The sequence below is a fragment of the Phaeodactylum tricornutum genome, chromosome 11 (genome assembly GCF_000150955.2).
Source record: "Phaeodactylum tricornutum CCAP 1055/1 chromosome 11, complete sequence".
Classification (NCBI taxonomy): Eukaryota; Bacillariophyta; class Bacillariophyceae; order Surirellales; family Neidiaceae; genus Phaeodactylum; species Phaeodactylum tricornutum.
Window position 1 is genome coordinate 380,892 of NC_011679.1, and position 24,691 is coordinate 405,582.

Here is a 24,691-nt window from a genome sequence, read left to right on the forward strand (position 1 = left end):
TGGCAACAAGGCCTTCGCGGCGAAGAGGTTTGATGAGGCCATTATGCACTACTCGGATGCCATTAAACTTGACAAGACGAATCATGTGTTCTTCTCGAACAGAAGGTATGTGTACCGTTTCGATAGATAATCAGACGAAAAGTTTTGTCTCAAAATAGTGTACGATTTCTTTCTAGTGCATCATACGGAGGATTGGGAGATTGGGACAAATCAGCAGAAGATGCAAAGGAATGTATCCGGCTATGCCCAGAGTTTGTAAAAGGTTACTACAGGCTGACCACGGCCTTGATTGAGCAGAAAGACTACGATGCAGCTTTAGCTACTGCTCGACAAGGTTTAGCCATTGAGGCGAACAACCCGCAGCTTTTGAAACAAATTCGCGCTACGCAGCAAGCCCAAAAGGTTGCCACCGCCAAACTTGCTTCGGCTCAGGCGACACGATCTCCGACGACTCTCGACCCTGCTATCGCACAAGAGCTCCAGGACTTGAGAATACAGTACACGCAGAGCAATAGAGAACTACAAAACATTCAGGCGAATTTGAGCAAGACGCAACGCGAGATAAGAGCCGGCGAGATTACCAAGTCGGAAATTTTACAGGTTCCAGACGATGCCAAATGCTACCGCAGTATCGGCAAAATGTTCCTTATGTCATCCAAAAATGGTGTCATTGACTACATCGATGGACAAACAACGAGCGGCAAAACAAAGGAAGGGGAAATGACTCAAAAGCTGGACTATCTAGAGCGTCGTATCAAGTCACAGAAGCAAAACATTGACGAGCTACTGGTGCCCTCGACTGAGTAGCAATAACATTCACGACTACAATACATTTAGTTTCCCGACAGCTTTTCAATATTGGACTACAAAAAGCATGTATTTGTTCACGCCGACTTTTTTTTCACCTGATATTTTTAGCCAAACATTGTCTTGAATTTTAACTGACAATCACTAGCCAAGTCAGCTCTTAAGTCTCTAAACCATGAAAAGAGAGGAGACTTAACTTTTTGGATGCAGAGATGGTCTGCATCGGCCGACTCGCAGCCGTACGGATTTCCCATTCAAAACCAACCTTTTCCAGTTGCAAAATTCGCTCAGGACTCATCGCTGAAGGCTTACCATCCCAGTACAGCTTGTATTGACGACGTTGACATTTCACCCATGTTGCCAGCTTCTTGTCGGAGCTGTTCGACGGAACGTTACAGTGTCCATATTTCTCACGATAAAGACCAAGAGAGCGTAGTTTTTCTGTCCAGTTGATCTCGTGAGAGTCCCAAACAAACCCAATTGTATCGAGGAGTTCAAGGCGTTCACTAGTCATCGTTGACGTCCTGTCGTCCCGCCTCAACTTGTACTGTCGGCGCTGTCTTTTTACCCATCGCGCCAGCTGAGGATTCCTGTGGTATGTGTGTGGGACAGCTGAATGACCAAATTCGCTGTGGAATCGAAGCAACTCTTTGTACCGAAGCTCCCACTTCTCTTCATGAAAAGGCTTGAACCGGTGGCTCTGACTGATTTGGTCTTCTTCTTCACTGTCGACAAAAGGGAGGTCGTCGATGGATCCCAGTGGAATCGCGGAAGCTAAATCACTCTTCGTTGCTGAAAAATAGCATGAATTCGCTCTCCGCGAAGGTGCCTGTTCCTGTTGAAGGTGTCGATAAAACATAAGAGGCCGACGAGGGCTTCCTTGTGAACTAAAGCTAGACGCAGACACGCTTGGAACGCTAGATTCACTTCTGTCCGTCAATTCATAATCAGCATTGATTCCTTCACCTGTATTTCTTTGGTGCGATAGTTGCTTCGTCATCGAGATACCTTCATATATCGATAGTGGCGCAAAGGGATCTAGTTGGTCTTCAGCCTCTATTTCGAAATTTTTGCTTGACGCGAAATATTCAAACAGCGAAGCAGACAGAAGGCTGTTACGCCTTAGAGATGTATTCGCTACGCTGCTACTCCTCCTCGCTCTCTCCCACGGAAGAGGCTGCACTATCGGATCCTGGGAAGAACTTGTCATCGTGATGCTCGCAGGAACGAGAATGAAGTTGTGGGCCCAATTGTCAATCAAACCACAATGACTGCCGATTCAAAATGACCACATGCTGGGATATTGGTGATATTCGAAAACGCATTGGGTCTTGTCTTTTATATATTCTTTTTCTATTTCGTAAGATTTATTTCTTCAAGACATGGTATTTAATGGAAAGACTTCATTTACATTGATTTCTTCCTTACCTTAAAAATTCTTCGCAGATATTTGCGATCAACCGCGATTGACTCAAGCCATGTCAACTGCGTCTCTTTCTTTCTCGGGTAGAAGGAAACCATACTTTGAGGGAAACCAAATCCTTCCTCTCTAGAGGATCTGTACAAAGACATCATTGCAACGACTAGCGACAGCAAATAAGAAAATAGGAGATGTTATTGTAATCGATGGGGACAATACATTAAGGTCCGCTTGACGGACAAGAACCGACAATGATTTGATACCCTTAGTGACTGTGCAGGTAATGTGAGAGGCAAGCCAATGCAATAACAACAACAAAATCTGGCCCCCGTTTGCTTGTCCCTGAAGTTTCTCTACGGAAACTCAAAGACATCCAATGGCGCTGAAGTGTCCCGCGCTCGACAATGGACAGCAAGCGTCTAAGCAAAACATCCAGTAATCTCTTCCTCACACTCCTGGATAGCGCCATGGAAGGGTCAAGCAATTCAACAAAATTCAGCAGAGACCAAAGGAATGCGCTGATTTGTTTGATGTATATTGCTCACACCGATATACAGAATAATGTGCCGACGGACAGCGCGGCGCACCTGTACGTGGTTTGATTCAGGATCACATTGTCGGAGGTGTTGAATTGACAACGTGCCATACATTCTTTGAAAAGTGAGAATTACAACAGGTTCTGTTTGCTGCTGTATTGACCAGCCTCTAAGGTTTAGAGATAACTCGCCCGGGTATAGACATTGAACTTGTTGGAAAGTTGCCCCCACAAATCCACCAAGTTTGATGCCAATTCATGAGAAATATCGTCAACAATATCTCGGACAAGTCTACTGAATGTGAGTTAGATCTTAATTGGTTTTGGTATATAACTGTAAAGGCAATTCGTGCTCAAAAAATATTACTTACAGTTACATTTCACTAGCTGTGAAAAATCTCAGTTTTGACCGGAATAGGGGAATTGCAGCCTGGACGAGGCCCGAATAGGGAATTTGCTCACTGTCAATTCACAGTCACTGCCTATTTCGAGAAAGCAAGCCGCGATGCCTCCGTCTGTCCATCTCCGACAATCATGCCAGTATACGCACCACCTATCATTCCAGATCGAGATTGCGGACGGACAGACACTCACAGTCAAATCGATTTGTGATTTGTTTGCTCATGCGCAGTCAACCGCCTCATGTGCCGCGACGAACAGTAAGCCAAGTTTTTATGTGGGTAATTCAAAACAGGACACAAATTTGCAACTTCCATGCTCTCGTAGTTAAGAAAGAGCAAGTGACGATGAAGACAGCATCCTTGAATACAAAGAGAAGCAGCTCATTCAAGGAGCGTCCCGATGGCGGTGCTCCAAAACGTAATCGTCAAAGCAAGAGAGCCATCCGGGAGGATGTACAGGCTGCCGAAGATTTGGAGGAGGAGCGTCGGTTGACGTCGCTATTGTTCGGTACTGGAGAAAGCGATGCATTCATTCCCCCAGCGCGAAGGCTACAGGGAGAAAAGCAAAAAGATGACACTATCATCGATGGAGAAGAGGACACGTTGGAATTTGAAATTGACAGAACTGGAAACGACGAAGCTGCTGGTGAAGCAGGATACCACGATTTCATGATTGAAGAAAAGTCAGCTGGCTCGACGAATTTAATAAAAGACAAAGCAAGACCCGATGAGCCAGCGTGGGTCGACGAAGACGATGTTGGATTGGAAGTAAATTTGCTCGCAACGAGCCGATTACGAAAGTTAAGGAAAAGTAAAGCAGAAGTAGCTGCTCTTGCCCTTTGCGGTACCGACCTTGAGGAGCGTTTAAGGCAGCGATATCAACGGACAACCCAAGCGACGGCTCGTACAGACTGGGCTCGTTTAAGTGATAGTTCGACTTTGATTGACAAAGACGCCGGCAATAACGACGAGGACTCGGACTCGGACTTCAAGTCGTTATCGACTTCTCTGTTGCTCCACTCGACCTCGACTAGACGCCTCCCTCCGAACACTTTAAATCTTGTGCGTTGCCCTGACGCAAATCAATCCGACCCAAATCAATCAGTTCTCCAGGCGGTACATTTCCACCCTGCATCTGATGCTGACCAACCACTCCTTTTAACTGCGGGTCTCGACAAAACGCTCCGATTTTTTCAAGTGGGAGTAGACAAAAGTGAAAAAGTGCATGGAATTCATTGTAAGTTGATGTCGTTGCTTTGTTCGAAAATACGCACATTTACAATTTCTGTGATCTCAATTGTCCCCTTCATTAGTCCCTAAACTCCCGATTTATAGTGCTTCTTTTTTGGGATCGTCAGGTAATGTTGTCGTGAGTGGGCGACGGTCGTTTTTCTATATTTACGACACTGTCGCAGGAAAGCTGGAACTCATTCCCAAAATTTTAGGAAGGGAAGAGCGAAGCTTGGAAAAATGCTTTCCCTCTCCCGATGGTCGTACTATTGCCTTTGTTGGAAATGATGGATACATTATTTTGTTTGATGCACACGCTAAGCAATGGATTGCTGATTTGAAGATTAGCGGTAGCGTCAGAGCAATTACGTTTACTCCTGATGGTGAGTACATTCTAGCCAGTGGAAGTGACGGAGAGATCTATCGATGGGATCTTCGAACGCGTCGATGTGTTGAACGATTCACAAACCAAGATGGGACGATCACATCTTATCTGGCAGCTTCCTCCCGTCATCTAGCTGTGGGAGCTGAAAGTGGTGTTGTGAACATGTTTTCGGAGCACAGCATGGGATACAGAGCGGTCGGCCATGTCGTGGTGTCTGAACGCAATCCAATGAAGTCCATATTGAACCTCCACACGTCGGCTGATATGGTGCGGTTCAACGGCGATGGACAAATTCTAGCATTTTCGTCTCGCCGTGAAAAAAATAGCATGAAGTTGCTTCATGTACCGAGCGCCACTGTCTTCTCAAACTGGCCCACCTCTAAGACTCCATTAGGTTTCGTTTGGTCAATGGACTTTTCCCCAGAAAGCAAATACCTTGCCGTGGGCAATGACAAAGGAAAGTGCCTCTTATACCGTCTCATGCACTATCAAGAACAGTAGAATATTAATACTAACGAATATCGATCAGCAGCGGACACTTGAACAACGGGATTGCCGTAGTACCAGGCCGTAAGGGCGACTTCTGGAAACTTACAGCACCATCGACAACACTTGCAGGTATTCTATCGAAGACAGTGAACTTTTATATGCTGGTCGTAAGTACCAAAATGTGACCATGGACAACAGAAGCTCTGTACCACCAAACAACAGCAACACCTAGCATCCTTCAAATAAGGAGATTCAATATACTTGTAAACAATCGCGGCAAAGACGACTGATAATAAATTTGCTGTGCGTTTTAGTTTACTCTTCATCTCCAACATGGCGAGTGTAAATTTGTTGCGCCCGAGAAAGGCAGACAGGGCGAATCTTACCCTCGTCCGCAAGATCCCGAAGTGCTCGCCTGGCAAGTCCTCCCGAGATCTTAAGCTTTTCCACAACCGCGGAAACAGTAATTAGCTTCATCTTAGGGACTTCCTCATGTAGGCGATCGAATTGTTCCTTACTCATGAGAACCTTATTATCGACCTTGTCGCGGCTCTTACCCTTGGACCACTTCTTCTTCTTTCCTTTGCCACCCGCCATGGCGGCGGCCATTTTCTGCTCCTTCGACTTTTGCTGGACTTTCGGAGGCTACAAATTCAACAAAAGCAGTTGTCAGAGTACAGTCATCTTAAATGAGACTCTTGACGAAGGGCAATGAAATTAGTGCGGTCCGCAAAAAGGACGTCTCGACAGACCGCACCAAGCGCGCCCCTGCCTAGATTTCATTTCTCTCGATTCCTTGGCTGCATAAATTCACTTTTATTCTATTACCGCCAACGTACCATATTGAAGTACTTTTTTTGTATTCAAGATGACTACAAAGCAACGACTGCTCGAGGCTTGATTGTATAGAGAGGGGTGGATTTCGTTGACAAGCACGCACGGAGACGGTAGCATCCGTCGTACAGTGGCGTCGTCTGGTATTGACTCCGGTCTTTGTTTAGTAACTAGTAAAGCGGTAAAGGCGTTTTACTGCGAACAAAAATTCGAAATGTTCGTAAAGGACGATTTTACTTCAAAATTGTTTTTAAATTCTATGTTCCATCAATTTGTTCGCTTCGTTTGTCTCTCAGTCAGCAAAAATCGATATGTCTGGCATCTGTTTCACCGCGTGACCATTCAAAGACTGTCTGTTAGGTGAAACGCAATTTCGGTACATTTGCCTTCGCATATAGAGGATGACTATCGAAAATATAGCCCTTCGTACGAGAGACTCCAGAGAGCGTGAGTCGTCGTTTGACTGTGAATGTACGCAAACACTCTGCTGGGAAAAGCGGCGATTAGCACAATTATTCAGTCTTGCAAGTAGCATGAAAATGCTGACTGTGAGCTGCTTCACCACAACACTTGGCCATATAGCAGGCATTTCACAGGAAAGTAAACACCTAAATGATACTCTAGAATATGATGTTTTGAAAGGTCAGTACTTTGAATCCTCTGCTCAACAAACCTGACTGGAGCAGAAACCGACTAGGTAATAATGGAGAAAGACTGGCAATGAAGAAGCGGTTGTGGTTATTGTACAATGCATCTATTTTTTTGGTGAAACGAGTAAATCTGCGCAAGCAAAGTCTAGCAAACACGAGATTTCTTGTATGTTCGTAACTCCCACTCAAAACCCAGACTTTCAAGCTCCCGAACACGGTCTGAAGTCATATTGGAAGACTTCCCCTCCACATGCAGTTTGTATTGCCTACGTTGGCATTTGACCCATGTAGCGAGTTGAGGATTCTCGCTATAGTTACTTGGGACATTGCAATGCATGAAAGCTTTGCGAAAATCTTTTAGTTCACCGAGGCGCTCACCCCACGCGGCACCCTGTGAGTCCCAGACAAACCCAATGTTTGATAGGGCAACAACACGTTCTTCAGTCATTGTCGAAGGCTTCCCCTCCTTCATGAGCTTGTACTGATATCTTTGTCGTTTGACCCAACGAGCTAGCGGAAGGTTCTCTGAGTACGTGTGGGGCACAAGACAGTGACCCATCAAATCACGGTAGTCACAAAGCTCGTCAAATTTCTCAACCCACTGTCCCGCTTGATATGGACGAAAACGCTTCGAGCTTGTTGGAGCTGCGTCCTCACCCGTCATCTCAAGGCTTCGCTTACTTGACGCGGAAACAAAAGGAGGACCGTTTTTCGGCTGTGTTTTAAAGTGGTAAGAAGTATTCCGCTCTGGAGTGACTATGCTGCTGAATTTTGTTGAGTTTTGACCTGGATGAAGCTGGCGTTGATGCTCTTGTACTGTTTGAGAGGGAACTCCCGTAGGAAGCGGTGACGGCTCCAGGAGCGAGGGATTGATATCGTCGAATAAGAAGTCGTCGGAAAGATCCAGGAGTTCTTTCAACGATAAATCCTTGTATTCATCGACGGGGTGAAAGGCCGCAGCCGCCGACTGTTGGTGTTGACCGTGATACGTGGAAACGTGTTGGCTTGATGCAATCGAGTCCAAGTCGTAGAGTGCCATCGAAAACAACGAGTTGTTGTTTTGTATGTTGAATTTCAACTTCTGTTCGTTGTATCCATTGCTCCTCATGTCAGGCTGGTAGGTATTAAACATCTGATTCATGATGGTTGGTGGTGCACGTAAAAAACAGGCACAGATTTTTGGCTCCGAGTGGAGGTGAGAGATGTGTTCGGAGCCTGGCCCTTTGCTGAATATGAAAGGACCAAGAGGCAATCCATTTTTTTCTGTTTCGTGAACTTCAATCAATCTGGCTCTGCGTCCCCGCGAGGAAATGTGAATGGATTAATGACTTCTTTGCGGCAATCGAGATTATTGTCAAGATTGACTATATAGGAATGTTGGGTCATAGTCAAAACAATTAGGTACCGAGATATACTTGTCTGTGTTATATAAGGGTCTGATCGAAACATATACGGAGAATATGGCATATTTTTAAGGATTAACGACACAGCGACTATGTTTCTCTTCCAAAGGCAATAGAGAAAAATCATCTGTAGGGTATGAGATCTGCTAACTCCCAGAAATTTTTTCCGACTCCTGGATATAAGCGTTTAAAGATAGAGACACTCCTAGTCGTAGAATATGCAAGGGTATATATCGAAGGCTTCGTTTCTATCAAAACTCCGATCAGATAGCGTCTGGTTTCAGACCCGCCACATGAAAAATGTGTTGACCGTCTCTCCGGAGTTGGAACATAGGTAGTGAAATCGAAGCACGTATAAAGATGGCTCCCTCACGGCGCGATCCGCTTTTACTGTTGATAGATGTCTAGATTCGTCTCTTTCTAATTTGGAATCAAAAATTATTCTTAAATGTGTAAGAACTGATTTTCCTTTCCGTGACCTCCAGAATCGATGAGGTTATTCGCACCTCAAGTTAGCGCTTCACATATGTTCCTCTAAATGCACGATTAACTGCAAAGAAAGCCTGTGGCACGCTTTGCTGTTCGAACGGATTTTTTTCCGTCTACATGAGAAACATTCTGCTTAAGGGGTATGGTGTGCAGATAACATTAAACCGAGCTACGGACTGACTGTGACAAAAGCCAACACGAGATGCATTCGGCATCCAGCGAGATTTTCTGACTAACTGTGACAGCGATTTGCAGTTTTGCAGATCTCCAGAAAAGGACGTAATATCCCAAGAACGAAACTCGTGCTTTCTATATGTCATATTGACATATTCCATTCATTGAATCGTGGAGTAGCGCTGTTGTGCACAAAGAGCAATTGGACAAGTTAAACTACTCTGTATGAATGGAACCAATAAAGGAGCTCATAAGTAACTCGTTGCGCTGTAAGATCCTTAATATGTACTTTCTTGATAAGAGCTGTCGGCTCTCGCTTGCGTGTATTTGTTTGGAAGCTTTTCCAGCGTGACCACAGAAGGTTCAAGAAGATAAGGCAGGCTTCTTTCTAGTGGACCATCGGTTTGTCGATCGACGGGTATACTACGAGCAAAGTTCCCAAAATGACAAGAGTATTTCCGAGCCATCCAAGCGGCCCCGGTAGATCCCCAACATGCAAAGAGTACGCTATTAGCGTTGCAGTCAACGGTTCGAGCAAAGTAGCAACAGCAATGATGATATTGTCAAAATATTGCATGGCTCGAACAAAACCCATGGTTCCCATGATGTTGCACACTAGAGCCACATGTATCAGAATCCAAAGACGTTGCCCAGAAAGATTGATCCAACCAAACGCGCCAATGTGGGGATCGGTTGACCAGCTTAAGTCTGCTCCACTCAGAATCAGATAGAATAATGTCAAGAGTGAGCCACAAGACGTCACCAAGAACATAAAGACGGTAACACTAATCTCAGATCGCACAGCTTTGGCGAATGTCAAATAGAGTACGCCGGCTGCAGCTGAAGCAAATGCCAACATATCTCCAAACAACGCTGTACTTGCTTTCTTCTCATCATTGAGGTCGGAAGCTTCATCACCCGAGCATAAGATGCACCCGCCAAATGCTACGACGACTCCCAGTCCTTCAAGGGCCAAGACCTTTTGACCAACCAGGAACTTTCCCAGAATCAAAAGGAGGGCCTGTGAATTGGCTCCAATTACAGCGTTCCCAATCGAAGTATATTCCAATGCTGTATACAGTAGTAGAGTCATGAAGAAAAAACAAATTATTGCGCCCATCAAAGTAAACAGCTGCAGCGTGCTCAATTTCGGAAAGCCTTCCTTTAGCAAAGTTCGGCTAGCAAAAAACGACAATACAAGTGCCGTGGCTGTCATACGCCATTGCAATTTAAGCGCCGGATTCACCCCATCCAATAGGGCCAGCGCCGTGCCGTTACTTGAAACAGCTAATACAGCGGTAAAAAGCGAAGCATAGCGACCAGCTACGCTCGCGTCTGGAGGCGCACCGTCTTGTTGCTGAACTCCGGTAGCTTCTTCTGCAAGATCTTGAATATCCTCTGGAAGTACTGACATGGAACGTGTCATCGACATGTCTAGAAAGAACGTTTTTCCGCGGTCGGCATCTTCGAGTTCTTCTCGAAAGGTTCCCTTCAAAACTTGTGCCTCAGCCTGAACGCCTTCCGCAATTGAGAGTAGCTCTCCCGAAATGGAATCGAAAAGTTGACCCATAGACGACTTGTGACGATGATGTCTCCCCCGCTTGCGTTGGCCGGTCGGAAAGACAAACAGCGATTGAGCCTTACGATGTCCCGGGCGAGAAGAGCTTTCGTATTCAGCTTCATCGCCGAGTGCCTCCAGTAAATCTTCTTGCGGTAGATGCGCCAGCAACGCATCCAGTTCACTCGCGTCTAAATTTCCTTCATTTTTATTCATGGTCCGTTATTGTTGGCGATTGGTCTTCGTGACACAAGCGCAATTGATCCGAAAAGGTTTGGATTCATTCTTGTTTTGGTTCACTTTATGGTAAATGCCTCTTTACCAATATGATAAAGGTCCTGCGCCCGGTCACCTGCGGATTTCCCAAAATAATTGGGCTAGGAACAGTGACAGCATACGGAATTTTGAGGAAGGGTTTTGGCAATGTTTCAAAATCCGAGAGGCCTGTAAGTATTTTTTTGCCAGCCGACAGTGAGTAAGTTCTCCTTTTTGATTGGCCGATGAATTTTGGAACAAAATTTCGATTAGGCCTACAACAAAAGCAGAAATCGCGTCCAGAAGGCCAAGACCACCACCTGCCAAAGACACAGCCGAAGTTTCTTGTTCTGCCAAAGAACAATGTGTTGATCAAACTCCTGGGGCGTGCCTCAACGACACAAGCATAAATAGCCCGAAATGGGTTGTTTTTAACGCTTTTAAACTTTAAAAAGCGGTAATTTCCGGTAGGCGTTAAAATTACGAAGTGAGCTATTTTCGGACTCAAATCCACTTAAGGATTAGAACTCAGTCCCGGATTTCGTGAAGGATTCTGAATCCTTCACTAAATTAGTGAAGGTTTCTAAATCCTTCACTAAATTAGTGAAGGTTTCCAAATCCTTCACTAAATTAGTGAAGGTTTCTGAATCCTTCACTAAATTAGTGAAGGATTTTAGTGAAGGATTTACACTTAGATTTTGAAACGACCGTGACTTGGGAGACGAAAAAGTACTCACAGTCAGTAGTCCCTGTCTTTCCATTTCTTTTCGCACTGGACGCACAAGTCCATGAGGGGGACCAGCTCCATTGGACAGGCCACAATCTGATGAAAGATACGCTGACAGCCTGCGGTGTGATAGTACAGATGCATAGCATCAATATCGAGACTGGTAGTTGTCGATCCCTGGGTGACACCGCGAGTGAGGAGCGACTCGAGTCGCGCACGCTACAACGGTGGTGGATCGTCCCCGTCGACGTCCACTTTATCCCGACGATATCGTCATCGGCCTCTACCCTCGCAGCTTTCTCCTAAACGTGCTGGGAGATCTGTAATGATTGAAGCTACGACGAACGCTGGTAGTGGCCGCTGCCGCCATAGGAACGTACACGTCCGTTCCCCGAATGTGTATCGTTGATCCTTTACAGGAAGCATTTTCTTTGCGTTGCTGCTGTCTCAGTGTGGTAGCTAGGAGTGAAAGCTCCTGTTACCGTCGATATGGAAGCATCGGCCTTGTGCTTGGGACCTCGCCCTCTTGTTTTGCCGCGACCTCGTCCTGCAGATCCTCGTCCGCGTCCCGTCGCCGAGGCTGAACTCGCAGCGCTCGAACGACCCTACATTATTCCCGACGTCGCGGCAATACTCAAATGCTCACACAAACTGTGCCTTTGCATATGAAGTTCTCGCCCTCCTGTTTTGCCACGACCCCTTCCTGCAGATCCTCCTCCGCCTCCCTTCGCCAAGGCTGAACTCGCAGTGCTTGAGCGACCCGAAATTTTTTCCCGACGTCGCGGCGAGACTCCAACACTCACACGGCCTGTGCCTTTGCGTATATTGTTCAAGTAAAACTGTAATAGACGCCTTTTGGAGATTTGTAGAGTGCCTGCTAACAGTAAAGGATAGACAGGGACTACTGGCTATTTTTTCGTCTCCCAAGTCACGGTCGTTTCAGAATCTACTTGTAAATCCTTCACTAAATCCTTCATTAAATCCTTCACTAAATCCTTCACTAATTTAGTGAAGGATTCAGAAACCTTCACTAATTTAGTGAAGGATTTGGAAACCTTCACTAATTTAGTGAAGGATTTAGAAACCTTCACTAATTTAGTGAAGGATTCAGAATCCTTCACGAAATCCGGGACTGAGTTCTAATCCTTAAGTGGATTTGAGTCCGAAAATAGCTCACTTCGTAATTTTAACGCCTACCGGAAATTACCGCTTTTTAAAGTTTAAAAGCGTTAAAAACAACCCATTTCGGGCTATTTATGCTTGTGGCGTTGAGGCACGCCCCTGATAAGGACAACGTCTCACCAGAAGTTCAATCGCCTACTGCTAAAAGACAAGTCGCTTCCGTCCCACACACAACGAATCACAGCCCCACAGTCCCTACGAATATCCAAGAGTACAATGTAGACTCATAATCTTCGTAGTTCATCGTTTTCCTCAACTGTGATCTCCATCGTCGTTTTGTGTTCTTCAATACAATGAATGCCAACCACATATCAAACAAACTTTTGCTCTACTGTAGAGAACCTCAAATGGTACCCGTCGAGGAGTCATCCCTGTTGCGTTGATGTATTTAGAACACATGACTTCAACACAGCGTTCACTCAAGCTCATCACGGTTAAAGGGCTAGTATATAACGTAGTGAGTTTGTTGGTGGTTAATATTCACAAGGGACAACAATTATATTATCACAAAATGGCAGCATTCACTGCAAATGAACAAGCCGCAAGCAACGGACGCCTTTACAAATATGCGGCAGGTTTTGCCGTGCGTCAATCGATTCTCGTCTATTTCGTGTCCATCTGAGGATGCAAAAAGGATGCCAGAGTCTTGGGTGACATTTGATTATCACTCAGTAAGGAAGCCATACATTGTCGCAAGAACGAAAAGCTCTTGAGTAGGCGAGAGGATCTGACATCGATACCACGGCAAACGATCGGAATTTGAATATTCGCCAATGAACGTTCGTAATTGCCTTCTTCGTCCCCGGGGACAATGTAGTGCACGTCGTACGCGTTGGTCTGGACCGCAACCAACATTAGCTCCAGACAACCGGCCTGTACCATGAGATCGACCATAGTCACATCCACGGCCTGTCGCGAGTCGCGCAAGATACGTTCGTTCGTAGCATTTACTGGGCTCTTGTCGATGTCGTTGCGCGGATCAAAGAAAGGAAGGTTCAGCAAAATGGCGGTTGCGTGGCGTTGAATTTTGGATGAGTCCGGGTGTCGAGCCATACAGTCGGCAATGCCTTGTAGAACACCACAGTTAACCATGCAATTCTTAAAGTATGCTTGATCTTTACTTCCTTCACGGGGAGACTCTAGAAGCGCTCGGAGTGCATGCAGCACGCGTTCTTGGACACGGGCTTGATGGCGGAGGACGGCGTCCCGCAGCATGGTGACGAGTTGAGGAATGTTCCGATCGCGAAAGGCCTTTTCCACGGCCTCCCGATGAAAGTTCCCAGTGGATCTCGTCGAGATGTGTTGTTGTTCTTGTTGAGTTAGCAAATCTTGTTCAAACGCTGCAATCTGTCGAGCAAGGGCGATTTCGCCGATCCGGAGGGTCAAGGGAGTAATCAGTCGGGTTTCTTCTGCTTTGTGCCGCGTCAAATCGTGGTAGCAAATTTCTGTCAACCGGCGTCCCATAGATCGAGTACCTAAACGGTCATCGAGTAGATCTTGGGTTGCCTGATGTCCTTGCGCAGTCATGATGAGGATGAGTTTGGGGGCTCTTTTGTGTGACAAACAATATCTTTCGAATTGTGGGAGTTGCACAAGAATGAGTACAAAAGCGCGTTTGATACAGAAAGTGATTGATGGCGTCCAGGAAGAATTTTGAGCGGACTAGCAAATACACGCTAGAATTTACTTCTGTAGTTTCAACGACCAATGAGTACCACGGTAGTAAAAAATAGGCAAAGGCCGGAACCGAAATTGATGTATGTAACCTGCCGCATACCTTACCAGTGAATCAAGCGAAATGACGCACAAACGGTTGTACTTCTGATGGGCGGAGAGATTGACAAAGTATGACTATGTCTACGCTATTCCTATCCAACTAATCCTAGTCTCAGCTGGAGAGACTTCGGGAAGCAACCTTGTTTTTGGGCACTTTCAGACGGTTGACACAAAATCGTTGTATTGATTGGTTGGAAGAAGTTGACTCTGACGCAGATGTTTCCTGTTCTTCGAGTTGCGTTGACGTAGACATTTCCATTGTTGGACTTACTGTTAATGTAACTTCCGAATCCTTTTGAAAGGAAAGAGTTTCTGGGAAAGACACACACTGGTTTCAAATTGCAGTCGAAAACACCATTACAGCCGGAAATGATAGATAGATGTCATTGGTCATTGGGTTTTTATAAGACATCCATAGCCAATCCAAATTCCGTCGTCATTTCGCTGTCAATACGCCCCTGTTTGAAGAGCCGATATGAACACGACTGGATCGTGACCTACTCGCATAACACGGGAATAAAACTTTCAACTTGACTGTGAGTGTGACCTCACTGTCGAACTTCGCCGTACGTGTATACGCACATTTTTGGCTCGCTAGACCATGGTGCAAGCACAATGTAAATGCAAGGGCAAAGTAGCTTGACGAGTAGTCCTTGTATTGAAACGTCTTTGAATATACCCTTCGTTGAAAAGCAGACTTGCTTGCATTTGCAAAGTAGTACCAACGAGTTATGTCGGATCCATCGACCCGACGTGTAGCCTATGTGCCCCGCCATAAGCGCAAGCAACAGTCGACTCGGTTGCATGGGGCTTTCGCCGGCGGGTTTTCGGCTGGATATTTCAACACTGTAGGTTCCAAAGAAGGGTGGAAACCCCAACTTGAAAACGACGTTAATGAAAGCGGTGATATCCAGCCTGTAGTACAGCAGCGACCAGAAGACTTTATGGACGAACAAGATCATGACGAATGGGGTGGACCCCTCGCATTGCAAGATAGCTATGCCGAATCGAAAACATCAGCATCTCGTGCAACTAAGCCTCTGGATATTCTGTGGACCGTCGATGTGCCTAAAAACGTCGGAAGTCAACTCCTGCGTCGCTTAGGTTGGAGAGAAGGATCGACGTCGGCTTATATTTCAGATGAAGCCGACACGCTGCACGATGCTAGCAGTACTTCAAGGAAGAGTCCTTCACCTAAAAGGCGACGCAGAATTCGGCTGCATCAGGAACGCGTACGTATACCCCAGCCAAAGTTGGACACCTGTGGTTTGGGCTACGAGCCATTTCAGGATGCACCCGAGTTCCGTAGGCATCACGATCGGAGACGGAAATTGGCGCAAGAACGAGCCCAGGTTTCCAACCATGATGTTTACCGGCTTTCGGATGTCGTCAAAGGTGATAATGGCGCCCACAATGAGATCCAGTCCAAGTTTCGGTGTCCAACAATTGATGCAGACGATCCATACGTGTCGTACGAAACAGTAGAAGATTTTGTTGGGAAACGGTCGGTAGGAGGCTTTGCTCTTCATGAAGATGTGGATGATGCTTACGATGCGGCAAGTCTCAGCAAAAATTCGGGGAAGGTGAATATTGATACAGAGGCCTACGATACTGTTTTATACGAGAACGGTAGCGATAGTGAGGCAGATGCGGATTCCAAAATAGATGTTAAGGAAGCCGTGGGGAGTATCTTTGCTGCATGGGCAACTTCTAGTAAGACGCAAAGTTCCAAAAAGGTAAATGAAAGCGCTGGAGTCACCTCCGACGGTCGATCACCCTTACCAGGTTTCGTCATGGGAGGTTCGGCTGATGCCCAGACTTCGAAATTAGAAAACCAGCGCTATCGTGGTCCAGATATACCGCAAGACTACGAGGAAAGGCGACACCAGTTTGGTCCGGACGAGCATCCCCTTGTCTTTCAAACGTTGTCGAAAGCGGAAATACTCAAACAAGAGGACGCTCGAAAAGAGGTTGTCGCTCAACAAGCTCTCCTAGACAATATCACTATCCCAGTATCGAAAGCTGCACCTCCCAATTCTGACAGGCCAATGGCAGGCAAGGCGTTTTTCAGCCTTGCTGAAGCCATGAAAAATCGGTTTACTCCCGAGGGTGTCCAAGAAACTAACCAAACCGAAGTGGCTAGCTCAGAACATGCGAGCCAACATCATGATACCACCGACGTTTTAGACCAAGGCAAGGTTGACAAAGGAAACTCATCCACTGCGATCAAGGCCGTCTCCGTCCAACGAACCGTCGTTCCGTTTACACCAGCTCCCCTTTTGTGCAAACGGTTTCACGTACCGGCATTCGCGAGTGACCAATCACTGACACCTTTTGACACGAAGATTACCGAAGCTTCCTACTTTCAAGATGAGATTTTGAACAAAATGGATCGAGCGCAGGCTACCTCTGCGAAGCTAATGAAGAGGGTACCCGTTCGAACAGAACTACCGCCACTACCACAATCTGACGAAATGGGTTTGAAGCGTCGACCGCCCATGGCTTTATACAAGTCCATATTTGAGCCCGAGTCCGAGGACGCGGCAACGTCAAGTGAAGAGGACGACGAGAAAGACAGAGACGATACCCCAACAGCCTCTAGAGACGGCGATTTGCGTTTAGTTGCGTTCAAAGATGACATGATTGATGAAGACCGCCTTGTACCGTATGATGAATTGAGTGGAAATGCTGCGAAAGAAATTTCTGCAAAAGGCAAGCAGCGACGACAGCCATCAAGATCTCGATCACCAGCAAATAGTTTAGACAATCGTTCCCAAAAACGAAAACATCGTCGCAAACATCGAATTATTGATGACGGTGGTAAAAAGTCATCCGACCGACAGAAACGGCGTGACAAAAGGCGATCTCGGTCCGAAAAGGATGAACGTCGTCGGAGACGTCGCGCGGAAGACGAAGATCGTGAACCTATGTGCAAGTATCAGAAGGAAGACCGAAACGAACGCAAACGCAAAAAGGGGAAACAATCATTTTAAAAGGTATAGCTAGAGCGTATTCTTCGACTACTTTGAGGACTTTTGCGACTGGACACGCGAAGTAAAATAGTCGTGTGGCCCGACGTGGCCTCATCAATCTCTCTTTTGGTGCTGGACAAAGACCAATCGACATTCATCCACAGCTCGCGTAATGCGGTAATAGGGAACGAAGCCCCAAATGAGGTTGCAGAACCAAAAGCCAAACCAGTAATAGACCAAATGATACGGATCCGTGAACTTGAGATTCGCCCAGCGATCGCCCGGAATGCCTACCGGGTCCAAGGCCGGGATCTTCGTTTGTCCTTCGTAGACTTCGGAGACAACAAACACAATCATGCCCATGATGTGAAAGGTACTAGTGACAATTTCCATGGGGAAGCGAAGTGGATGACGCTTGAGAACCGTCCACAGCGTCACCAAACACAATGGGTACATGACGAAAAGTTCTACCGCCCCAATCACCCAGGGAACCACGTGACCTTCCGTAAAACGCCGATCCAACAAATCGTACTGCTGAACCACTACCGGAACCAATCGAAAGGATCCAGACGCACCGTCCATGGTTGCGTGGTACAACCACGCATTCCACCAGTACCATTCCGCTACCCATCGATCGTATACGCGCAACGGAGGGTGTTCGCCTCGGGCGTCGTAGGAGACGTAAACCGTCGCGCACGCCGAAAGGAAAAAGAAAAGGACGTAGGGATTCAGGTAGAACCCCCGAATCATGAGCATCAAATCCCATTCGTTGGCTTCCATGTATCGAAAGCTCATAATGAGGAGACAAAGGAAGGAAAACATGCGAATTGGGTCCGGCATGCTCTTTTGTAGAAAGGTACTTTCCCAGTTGATCCAATTGCAGCCGGCCACGGACTGTCCCCTTTTCGCATGCCCATTGGCTGGTTTCGTTTCCGCCATTTAAAATGGTGTGTTGTGCAGGGACGGATTCGGAAGAAGTGGCGCAGTGTGAGATGCTTGGCTTGCAGGTTGCCAACAATGCTGTCGTCGGTGTATAGCTAGCATGCTTTCGTCTAGACGTGAATGACAGTGAAGGGGAATGAATATACGGCGCACGTGTGTAGTAGAACCAATGAGAACCGACACGACGAATCGTGTTTCACGTGGTAGGGGCCCGCGCGGATGGCGAGGTTCGCCGCAAAAACCTTTTTATGCTATCCGGTACAGATGCGGAATACGGAGTCCTCCTTTTTGTAAATTGGAATACTTGCACATACTTTGAAAAGTCAGGGAATATACAATCGCTGACGGACGTACGGCCGGCCCCCTTTACAACGTTACTACCCCTGCGACGCCTATATCACACGTTGTCCTCCTGTGGTCTCACTACCGTGTGCACGAGAGTCCGTGTGGCCGAGCGGTAGACTCACTCCCTAATAAACACGACGGTCGTTCCACCGTCGTCACCCTACGGACCTCACACCACACTGTAAACGTCGTCAACCACCATGGCGAGCCGTCTTCCGCTACTGGTTGCCCGTAATGGACGGTCGCTCGTTCCACGAACTTCGTCACGAAGCCTATCGACGAGTGACTCCTCGAGCGAACAAGCGAGCAAGGGCGACGGGACCGACAACAAACCCCCCGTGCAGCCCTTCGTCACTTCCAGATTCCAACCGGGAGAATGGAATTATGAGCGGACTGATCCACTCTACCGTCCCAAATGGGCCAACAAGACTAAGCTTATTTCTGCGGAAGACTTTGCCAATCGCCCGACGGTCGGCTTTTCCTGCGAGTTTGAATCTTACCAGGAGGGCATGGTGACCTTGAGTTGGCTGGATCGCTCCGAACAGCAGCAAATCTACCAATTGTATACGGAACTAATGAATCACTCGCAGCAGAAACACGGAAAAACCTCACACGAATATATCATGCGGGTGATTGCACAAAAGTTTAACATCACGGCGGAACGCACTGCAGCCACGGTACAGCTCATGCACAATGAACAGCAGATTTTGAAGAACGAACCGGACCGGGTACTCCTGGACGATTTGGCGGACGCGATGGATTACGAAATCAAAGAGACGATACGGGATGCCTACAGTGTCTACAGAATGAAAGCGCCGGATTCCTTTGTCGAAACACCGGCTGGGATTCGCAAGGATAGCAAAAAGTGGAGTGTGGTGGAGGACCTTTTTGACGTAGACGAGCTAATGAAGGATACGATCGTGCGTGATGAGCACGACGCTAGACTCCAAATTGATGGAAAGATTTACATCGAGGATGTTGACGAGGACAAAATTCCGATCAAACTGTCCAAAGATTGCAAGAAGCTTTTGAAAGCCCAGAAGGATCTCGCTGCCAGCACGAAAACCTTGCAGAGCTCCACAACAAAGTGGCCGCAGAAGGAAGAAAGTGAGCGACGCCCTCGCTGGAAGTATGTGGCACAAACCGTGAATGTACGGGAGCTCAAGAAGCAGAACAAGAAGCGCCGCTCGTACAAAAACAACAACCCTATTAATACTCTAGTGGAACACGACGGTACCTTGCGAGCGGGTAACATGGCTGACGTCAAAATGACGGCATGGAAGCCAGTCCGAAACGAACAAGAGCATACGTACGGTAGAGCGAAAAAAGCTTGGTTGGACCTCACGGTCCGCGGTGAGACCGGTGCTTGGGGCAAAGCTCCGGAGAATAGGGTCCAACGTGAGGGTAACTTTCGTAGATATTTGGAGGAAGGACCGAACTATCGCAAGAATGATGAAGCAGCAATGGCCGCAGCTAAACAAGCAGAGGATGCAGCAAAGAAAACCGAGGAGGCTGATGCGGAAGATGGAACAGGAGAATCTTCCAACTCGGATACCAAAGACGACGAATAAATACCTCGCATAAAGACGATAACCGGAATATTTTGGGGTCTATGAGCTTCTTACGTTCATCGTTATATTGTTTTGGGATCAGTTTCGATGTTTCTTTGTAGACTCTCCGCGATGGTCATGATTTCTGCTGTTGTTGCCCTGGTAATGTCGTTTACCGCCGAGTTGCTGCGCATGAGGACCTTGGCCGTCCGAACCCAAGAGAGGTGGAGATCCGGTCTCTTCGATTACATCCTGTGCCAGACCCCAAAGAATAATGCTGATTCGACCCTTGCCGTCTTGCTCTTCGGGTGCCAAGGCATTGATGCCGTGTTTCCACAAAATGTTAACGTCGCGACCAAAAGTGAAAACACCGTTGTTCGTTTGCGGGAAGTAGACACGCACCTTGGCCTCTGGTATATCGGTCGCCCGGACAAAGGCTAACTCTCGCGTAGCGCCAAAGGAAACCCCGATAGTGATGTTTTGATTTTTCGCCCTCTGCGGGTTGAAAGCTCTGCACAAAACTGTAGTGAGCAACGATTCGTAAGCGGAGGATGACCCCATAGTGCGTTCTACTTACGCTGAATCGTGATGGAAGGCTTTCCAATCCGAGCTATCCTTGTACCAATTGAAGCGGTATCCGATGGATTGTTTGCGTATCTTAAAATACGTACACAAACGATCGACAATGTTGTTGAACAACGGAGATTGCTCCGGCTTCTTAACTATCAGATGCAATCCTTCGTGCCACGAAACCCACTCTTGCTTTGCCGTCATTTCCTCGACAAGGTTGTAGTACATATCCCAATTTTCCTGGGCACCAAACAATTCCGGGACGATAACGACATCGTCATGCTTGAGAGGTTTGTTATAGACATCCATCTGCGGCGACCCGACTAGAATGCGTAGCTCCGGGCGAACCAAGGTCGACGCGGGGTCGAACGATTCCGTATTGCGCCCGGCAACACGGTTGGTAGCCTTCCTCGTGACTCGCCGGTTAGGATCGTCACCCCGTGGATCCGGTCCCACGATATCCGGCAAGCGTTCGTCCTTGGGAACTTCCTTGACGTAGTACCTTTTGTGACGGTCCCCCTTTATGTCGGAGGGACGACAGGAGCTTGACGTCTTGTGCTGAAGGCTACGACCATGGTGCAATTCGCGGTAAGGTATGTCCCGTGCGATGGTTTGGCGGCCGAGGCTCAATTTCCCGGCGATGATCGTGAAAATCTCCATGGCGTTGATGATCACGCCGATGTCCCTCACTAGTTTGTCGACGCTTGGAAGGGTGAAAGATTTCGGTCCGCTCTTCGTGACGGCCGTGCTGGTTTGTTGATCGGTAGTGTTGCCGAGAGGGGGGATAGTTTTCGTCACGTTCGTATCGAACATTTCCTTCATGGACGCTGCGTTCGATCGAGCGTTGTGTACGATCACGACAGGCTTCCAAAGGACCGTCCATGGTCAACGTGTGGGTCAAGTCGGGTCGGGTCGTGTACGCAACACAATTGTGCACGGCGGACGAGGTCACTGTCACTGCCTGTCCATCGAGAACCGAACTGTGCGGGACAATTGGGTCGGCGCGCGCGCCGGTCCGCTGGCCGAGTACGCTCGAGATTCGTAGCGATCTATAGGTTGTCTCTCATTGGTTAGTTTTGACTATCACGACGCCACGTACGACAAGACAAAAGAGAAACATTCCCGGAGCACGTCATTTCTACTTCCGAAGGACTGACGGAGGCGAACGTTTGTTTCGACCGAGAATTTTATCATCGTCCCCACCATAAACGAGGAGACCGAGGTGGGGCATACTTTGTCACCCCATCATTTTTGCTCATTTGCAGTGTCAGTTAGCAGAGAAAATACGCAACCATCTAACTCACTGTCAACTGCATAGCGATGAATCGCTTAGGACGACGTCGCTTTCGGCTTTCGATACTGGTAGTCGTCTCCTTGCTCGTCTTGACTCTCGTGTTGACTGCGAATGCAACGAGCGAGGACGACGAAGTAGAAAACGAAGCGGTTCCCTGTCCATCACAATGTCTGGACATGAATCTAGCCAAAGACAAACGGTCACCTGGTGCTCATATTTTTTATTTGGTCTTGTTGCACAACGAGCGGACTGTTCAAGATGCTCTGCCCCTATTTCGTTCGATTCGAGATCCGCGCAATACCGTCGTTTTTCACGTTGATAAGAAAGCGAAGCAATTACTCCTACCCGAGAACGAATCCATAATGGCATTGCGAAGAGAGATTGACTCTTGCGCGTGCGGTAGTACCGTGCGGATCGATTCGGTGCACCACGTGGAGTGGAGCAAATGGAGCATGAACTTGCCCACGCTTTGGGGGATGCGAATAGCCGTACGAGCCTACGCTGCAATCGATTGGGACGTATTTATCAATCTCTCCGGAGACACCTTGCCCGTCTACGCGTGCGACGCAATGGCCGAAACCCTGGACAACTTGCCGTATAATTTCGTGACCAGCCGCTCCTGCGAAACGGGTCTCCTACCCACCAACGTTTACAAATTCCCCTCTTGGTGGCATAAGCGTTCTCACTATACACGGGAAGGTACCGAACCAGACCCCGTCATTGTGTACACGGATAAGAAAGGGGAGACTCGGAATCAAACAATGGTCACGCATTTTGGTAGTCAATGGGTGATATTACAACGGAAATTTTGTGTTTGGTTGGTGGACGAAATGTCGAGACGTGACTCGTTGCCGTCCAAGTTTGCCGACTACTTGCAGATGTCGGGGAAACTCATGACTGACGAAACCTTCATACCGACTCTTATTATGCACATGGATCCAGACCTGGCACAGTTACCGAAACTTTATCCCTCGTACGATACCGATGATGATGAGGAGGATGGTGGCGATGCCACCGAAACACAACAAGTCGTCCTGTGGAAGAACCAGACACTCTCCGACATTACCGACGTTCGCTACGAACGAATGGATGAACATATACCAACCGCCTTTGGAAGATTTTGGACTCAACAGCGATACATCGTTCCGGAGGACTCCCTAGCGGACGAACCCCGCGCATGGGGACCGTACTTTTTGGGTGTGTACGATTTGGCCAATATCCGAAAGTCGGGAGCCTTATTTGTGCGCAAGGTTTCGTTGCACGTTGACCCCAATATGGTGCAACTATTGCCCGTATCTCGACGAGAGGAAATTCCAGAAATACAGTGGCCGATCGAAGTTATTGTAACCGAAAAGCCGGACTGGCACCGTCGTTTCCAAGAGATCCAAGCCGTTATGGAGGAAGAAAGGGGCAAGGCTTTGCATGATGAAAAACACGACGATGAACTGTAGAAAAAGATGTAAAATTACCCAAAAGACTTTGTCCAGCCATCAACAATCCCACTTTTTTTTACTTTAAGCGTTCCAAGGCCACGGCGACTTCCTCGGGAGTCGCAATATGAAAACCCTTCTCCGGGGTAACTCGGGCGAGCTCAATATTTTCGATAGAGATTTTTTCCTCCATGACTTGCTTGAGAGTACTCAAAGCTAGCTCTTCGGCTTCGTTTAAAGTCATTGTTTCCGAGTATGACTCTTCCAGATTCGACTGCGCACCTTCGGAACCGGCGCCGATAGCCTTGGCCTTGTATCGTACAAAGGTTCCAGATGGATCACTAAAGAAAAGCTGACAGCCATCCAGTTCGTCGTAGCCGGCCAACAGCAGCGCTACTCCAAAAGGACGACTCATGCGCTTCTTGGAATCCCCATCGCTCCCTTCCCCAAAGGACAAGGCGAGATCGCAAACAGCTTGGGTCAAGGCTTCTACGCCAATCGGTTCGTCATAGGTAAAGGTGTGGTTCTGTGCTTCAACACGGGCGTGATCGACGAGCGTCCGGGCGTCGGCGACGAGACCCGACATGGCGGCACCAATGTGGGAATCGACTTCGGCAATCTTTTCCACCGAGGATGGATCCAGCAGTGGACTGCTGAGACGCTTTTCTACGGCTAGGATACAGCCATCCTTGGTTTGGAGTCCGACTGCAGTGGAGCCAAGCTTGATCGCTTCGATCGCGTATTCGACCTAAATTCACACATCAGTGACAATCACGACAAACGCAAGTGTTAGTCAGAACAAAATATACAAACGTATGTTCTGAGCGTAAAGATGATGAAAAGTGACCCGTGTTCAATGGAAGAAGGATGACAACAAAGAAATCATGCATACCTGAAACAGACGTCCTTCTGGTGAAAACGTGTTGACACCACGATCGTATTCAGAGCGAGTCAAGTACATTTGGTTTGTCTATTGAAAAGGAGGAAGCTTGATTGCAACGGAAAGGTTGTTTTCCTAGCCTGTTACATAAGTTATCCTTGTGTGTGCGTTCTACCATGGTCGCATCGTTCTGTTTGCGTTCGTCCGATCGTCTTCCGGCGAAGCATGCGGATCGGCCCCGAACGAAGCAACACGAAATATTGCGTACGATACACGACCGAATCTGATTCCCGGGACTTGATTGTCGGTTCTCATCCTTAACGTTATGAAACGAGGTCGTTCGCGAGCTTTGGTGACTCACTCACTGTCATCATTCCCACAACACCGTTCGAG

At 47.5% G+C, this 24,691-nt stretch overlaps 12 protein-coding genes across 12 annotated transcripts; 4 read left to right on the forward strand and 8 right to left on the reverse strand.

Moving 5' to 3' along the window:
• Positions 1-967: 967 nt before the first annotated feature.
• Positions 968-2,017, reverse strand: PHATR_36794 (predicted protein; the record flags this gene model as incomplete). The annotated part of the gene is made up of 1 exon (XM_002185838.1): positions 968-2,017. The coding sequence occupies one exon, from the start codon at positions 2,015-2,017 to the stop codon at positions 968-970; it is 1,050 nt and encodes a 349-aa protein (XP_002185874.1).
• A 1,866-nt stretch (positions 2,018-3,883) lies between these two features.
• PHATR_1682 (anthranilate synthase. anthranilate synthetase. chorismate lyase) lies at positions 3,884-5,279 on the forward strand (the record flags this gene model as incomplete). The annotated part of the gene is made up of 2 exons (XM_002185658.1): positions 3,884-4,400; positions 4,477-5,270. Coding segments are annotated over 2 exons (1,311 nt in total), but the record flags the coding sequence as incomplete, so codon positions are not given.
• A 279-nt stretch (positions 5,280-5,558) lies between these two features.
• Positions 5,559-6,147, reverse strand: PHATR_21073 (predicted protein). Its single transcript, XM_002185839.1, has 2 exons — positions 6,107-6,147; positions 5,559-5,912 (listed from the first exon to the last, which is right to left on the reverse strand). The coding sequence occupies exons 1-2, from the start codon at positions 6,107-6,109 to the stop codon at positions 5,583-5,585; spliced, it is 333 nt and encodes a 110-aa protein (XP_002185875.1). The 5' UTR covers positions 6,110-6,147; the 3' UTR covers positions 5,559-5,582.
• Positions 6,148-6,896: 749 nt separating this feature from the next.
• Positions 6,897-7,355, reverse strand: PHATR_13230 (predicted protein; the record flags this gene model as incomplete). The annotated part of the gene is made up of 1 exon (XM_002185840.1): positions 6,897-7,355. A coding segment is annotated over one exon (459 nt), but the record flags the coding sequence as incomplete, so codon positions are not given.
• A 1,850-nt stretch (positions 7,356-9,205) lies between these two features.
• PHATR_46762 (predicted protein) lies at positions 9,206-10,667 on the reverse strand (the record flags this gene model as incomplete). Its single annotated transcript, XM_002185841.1, has 1 exon — positions 9,206-10,667. The coding sequence occupies exon 1, from the start codon at positions 10,589-10,591 to the stop codon at positions 9,206-9,208; it is 1,386 nt and encodes a 461-aa protein (XP_002185877.1). The 5' UTR covers positions 10,592-10,667.
• A 2,323-nt stretch (positions 10,668-12,990) lies between these two features.
• PHATR_46763 (predicted protein) lies at positions 12,991-14,381 on the reverse strand. Its single transcript, XM_002185842.1, has 2 exons — positions 14,322-14,381; positions 12,991-14,228 (listed from the first exon to the last, which is right to left on the reverse strand). The coding sequence occupies exon 2, from the start codon at positions 14,064-14,066 to the stop codon at positions 13,143-13,145; it is 924 nt and encodes a 307-aa protein (XP_002185878.1). The 5' UTR covers positions 14,067-14,228; positions 14,322-14,381; the 3' UTR covers positions 12,991-13,142.
• A 665-nt stretch (positions 14,382-15,046) lies between these two features.
• On the forward strand, positions 15,047-17,169 carry PHATR_46764 (predicted protein; the record flags this gene model as incomplete). The annotated part of the gene is made up of 2 exons (XM_002185659.1): positions 15,047-17,072; positions 17,144-17,169. The coding sequence occupies 2 exons, from the start codon at positions 15,047-15,049 to the stop codon at positions 17,167-17,169; spliced, it is 2,052 nt and encodes a 683-aa protein (XP_002185695.1).
• Positions 17,170-17,401: 232 nt separating this feature from the next.
• Positions 17,402-18,127, reverse strand: PHATR_36801 (predicted protein; the record flags this gene model as incomplete). The annotated part of the gene is made up of 1 exon (XM_002185843.1): positions 17,402-18,127. One exon carries the CDS (start codon positions 18,125-18,127, stop codon positions 17,402-17,404), a length of 726 nt encoding a protein of 241 aa, XP_002185879.1.
• A 579-nt stretch (positions 18,128-18,706) lies between these two features.
• PHATR_46766 (predicted protein) lies at positions 18,707-20,145 on the forward strand (the record flags this gene model as incomplete). The annotated part of the gene is made up of 1 exon (XM_002185660.1): positions 18,707-20,145. Exon 1 carries the CDS (start codon positions 18,775-18,777, stop codon positions 20,143-20,145), a length of 1,371 nt encoding a protein of 456 aa, XP_002185696.1. The 5' UTR covers positions 18,707-18,774.
• Positions 20,146-20,223: 78 nt separating this feature from the next.
• PHATR_46767 (predicted protein) lies at positions 20,224-21,615 on the reverse strand (the record flags this gene model as incomplete). The annotated part of the gene is made up of 2 exons (XM_002185844.1): positions 20,702-21,615; positions 20,224-20,635 (listed from the first exon to the last, which is right to left on the reverse strand). Exons 1-2 carry the CDS (start codon positions 21,514-21,516, stop codon positions 20,224-20,226), a joined length of 1,227 nt encoding a protein of 408 aa, XP_002185880.1. The 5' UTR covers positions 21,517-21,615.
• A 318-nt stretch (positions 21,616-21,933) lies between these two features.
• On the forward strand, positions 21,934-23,379 carry PHATR_46768 (predicted protein; the record flags this gene model as incomplete). The annotated part of the gene is made up of 1 exon (XM_002185661.1): positions 21,934-23,379. A coding segment is annotated over exon 1 (1,365 nt), but the record flags the coding sequence as incomplete, so codon positions are not given.
• Positions 23,380-23,479: 100 nt separating this feature from the next.
• PHATR_28202 (proteasome subunit alpha) lies at positions 23,480-24,379 on the reverse strand (the record flags this gene model as incomplete). The annotated part of the gene is made up of 2 exons (XM_002185845.1): positions 23,480-24,166; positions 24,311-24,379. The coding sequence occupies 2 exons, from the start codon at positions 24,377-24,379 to the stop codon at positions 23,498-23,500; spliced, it is 738 nt and encodes a 245-aa protein (XP_002185881.1). The 3' UTR covers positions 23,480-23,497.
• Between the last annotated feature and the right edge of the window lie 312 nt (positions 24,380-24,691).

Excerpts from the sequence above, each read along its gene's own strand:
- PHATR_46763 (XM_002185842.1), bottom strand. The coding sequence starts at position 14,066 with ATGACTGCGCAAGGACATCAGGCAACCCAAGATCTACTCGATGACCGT.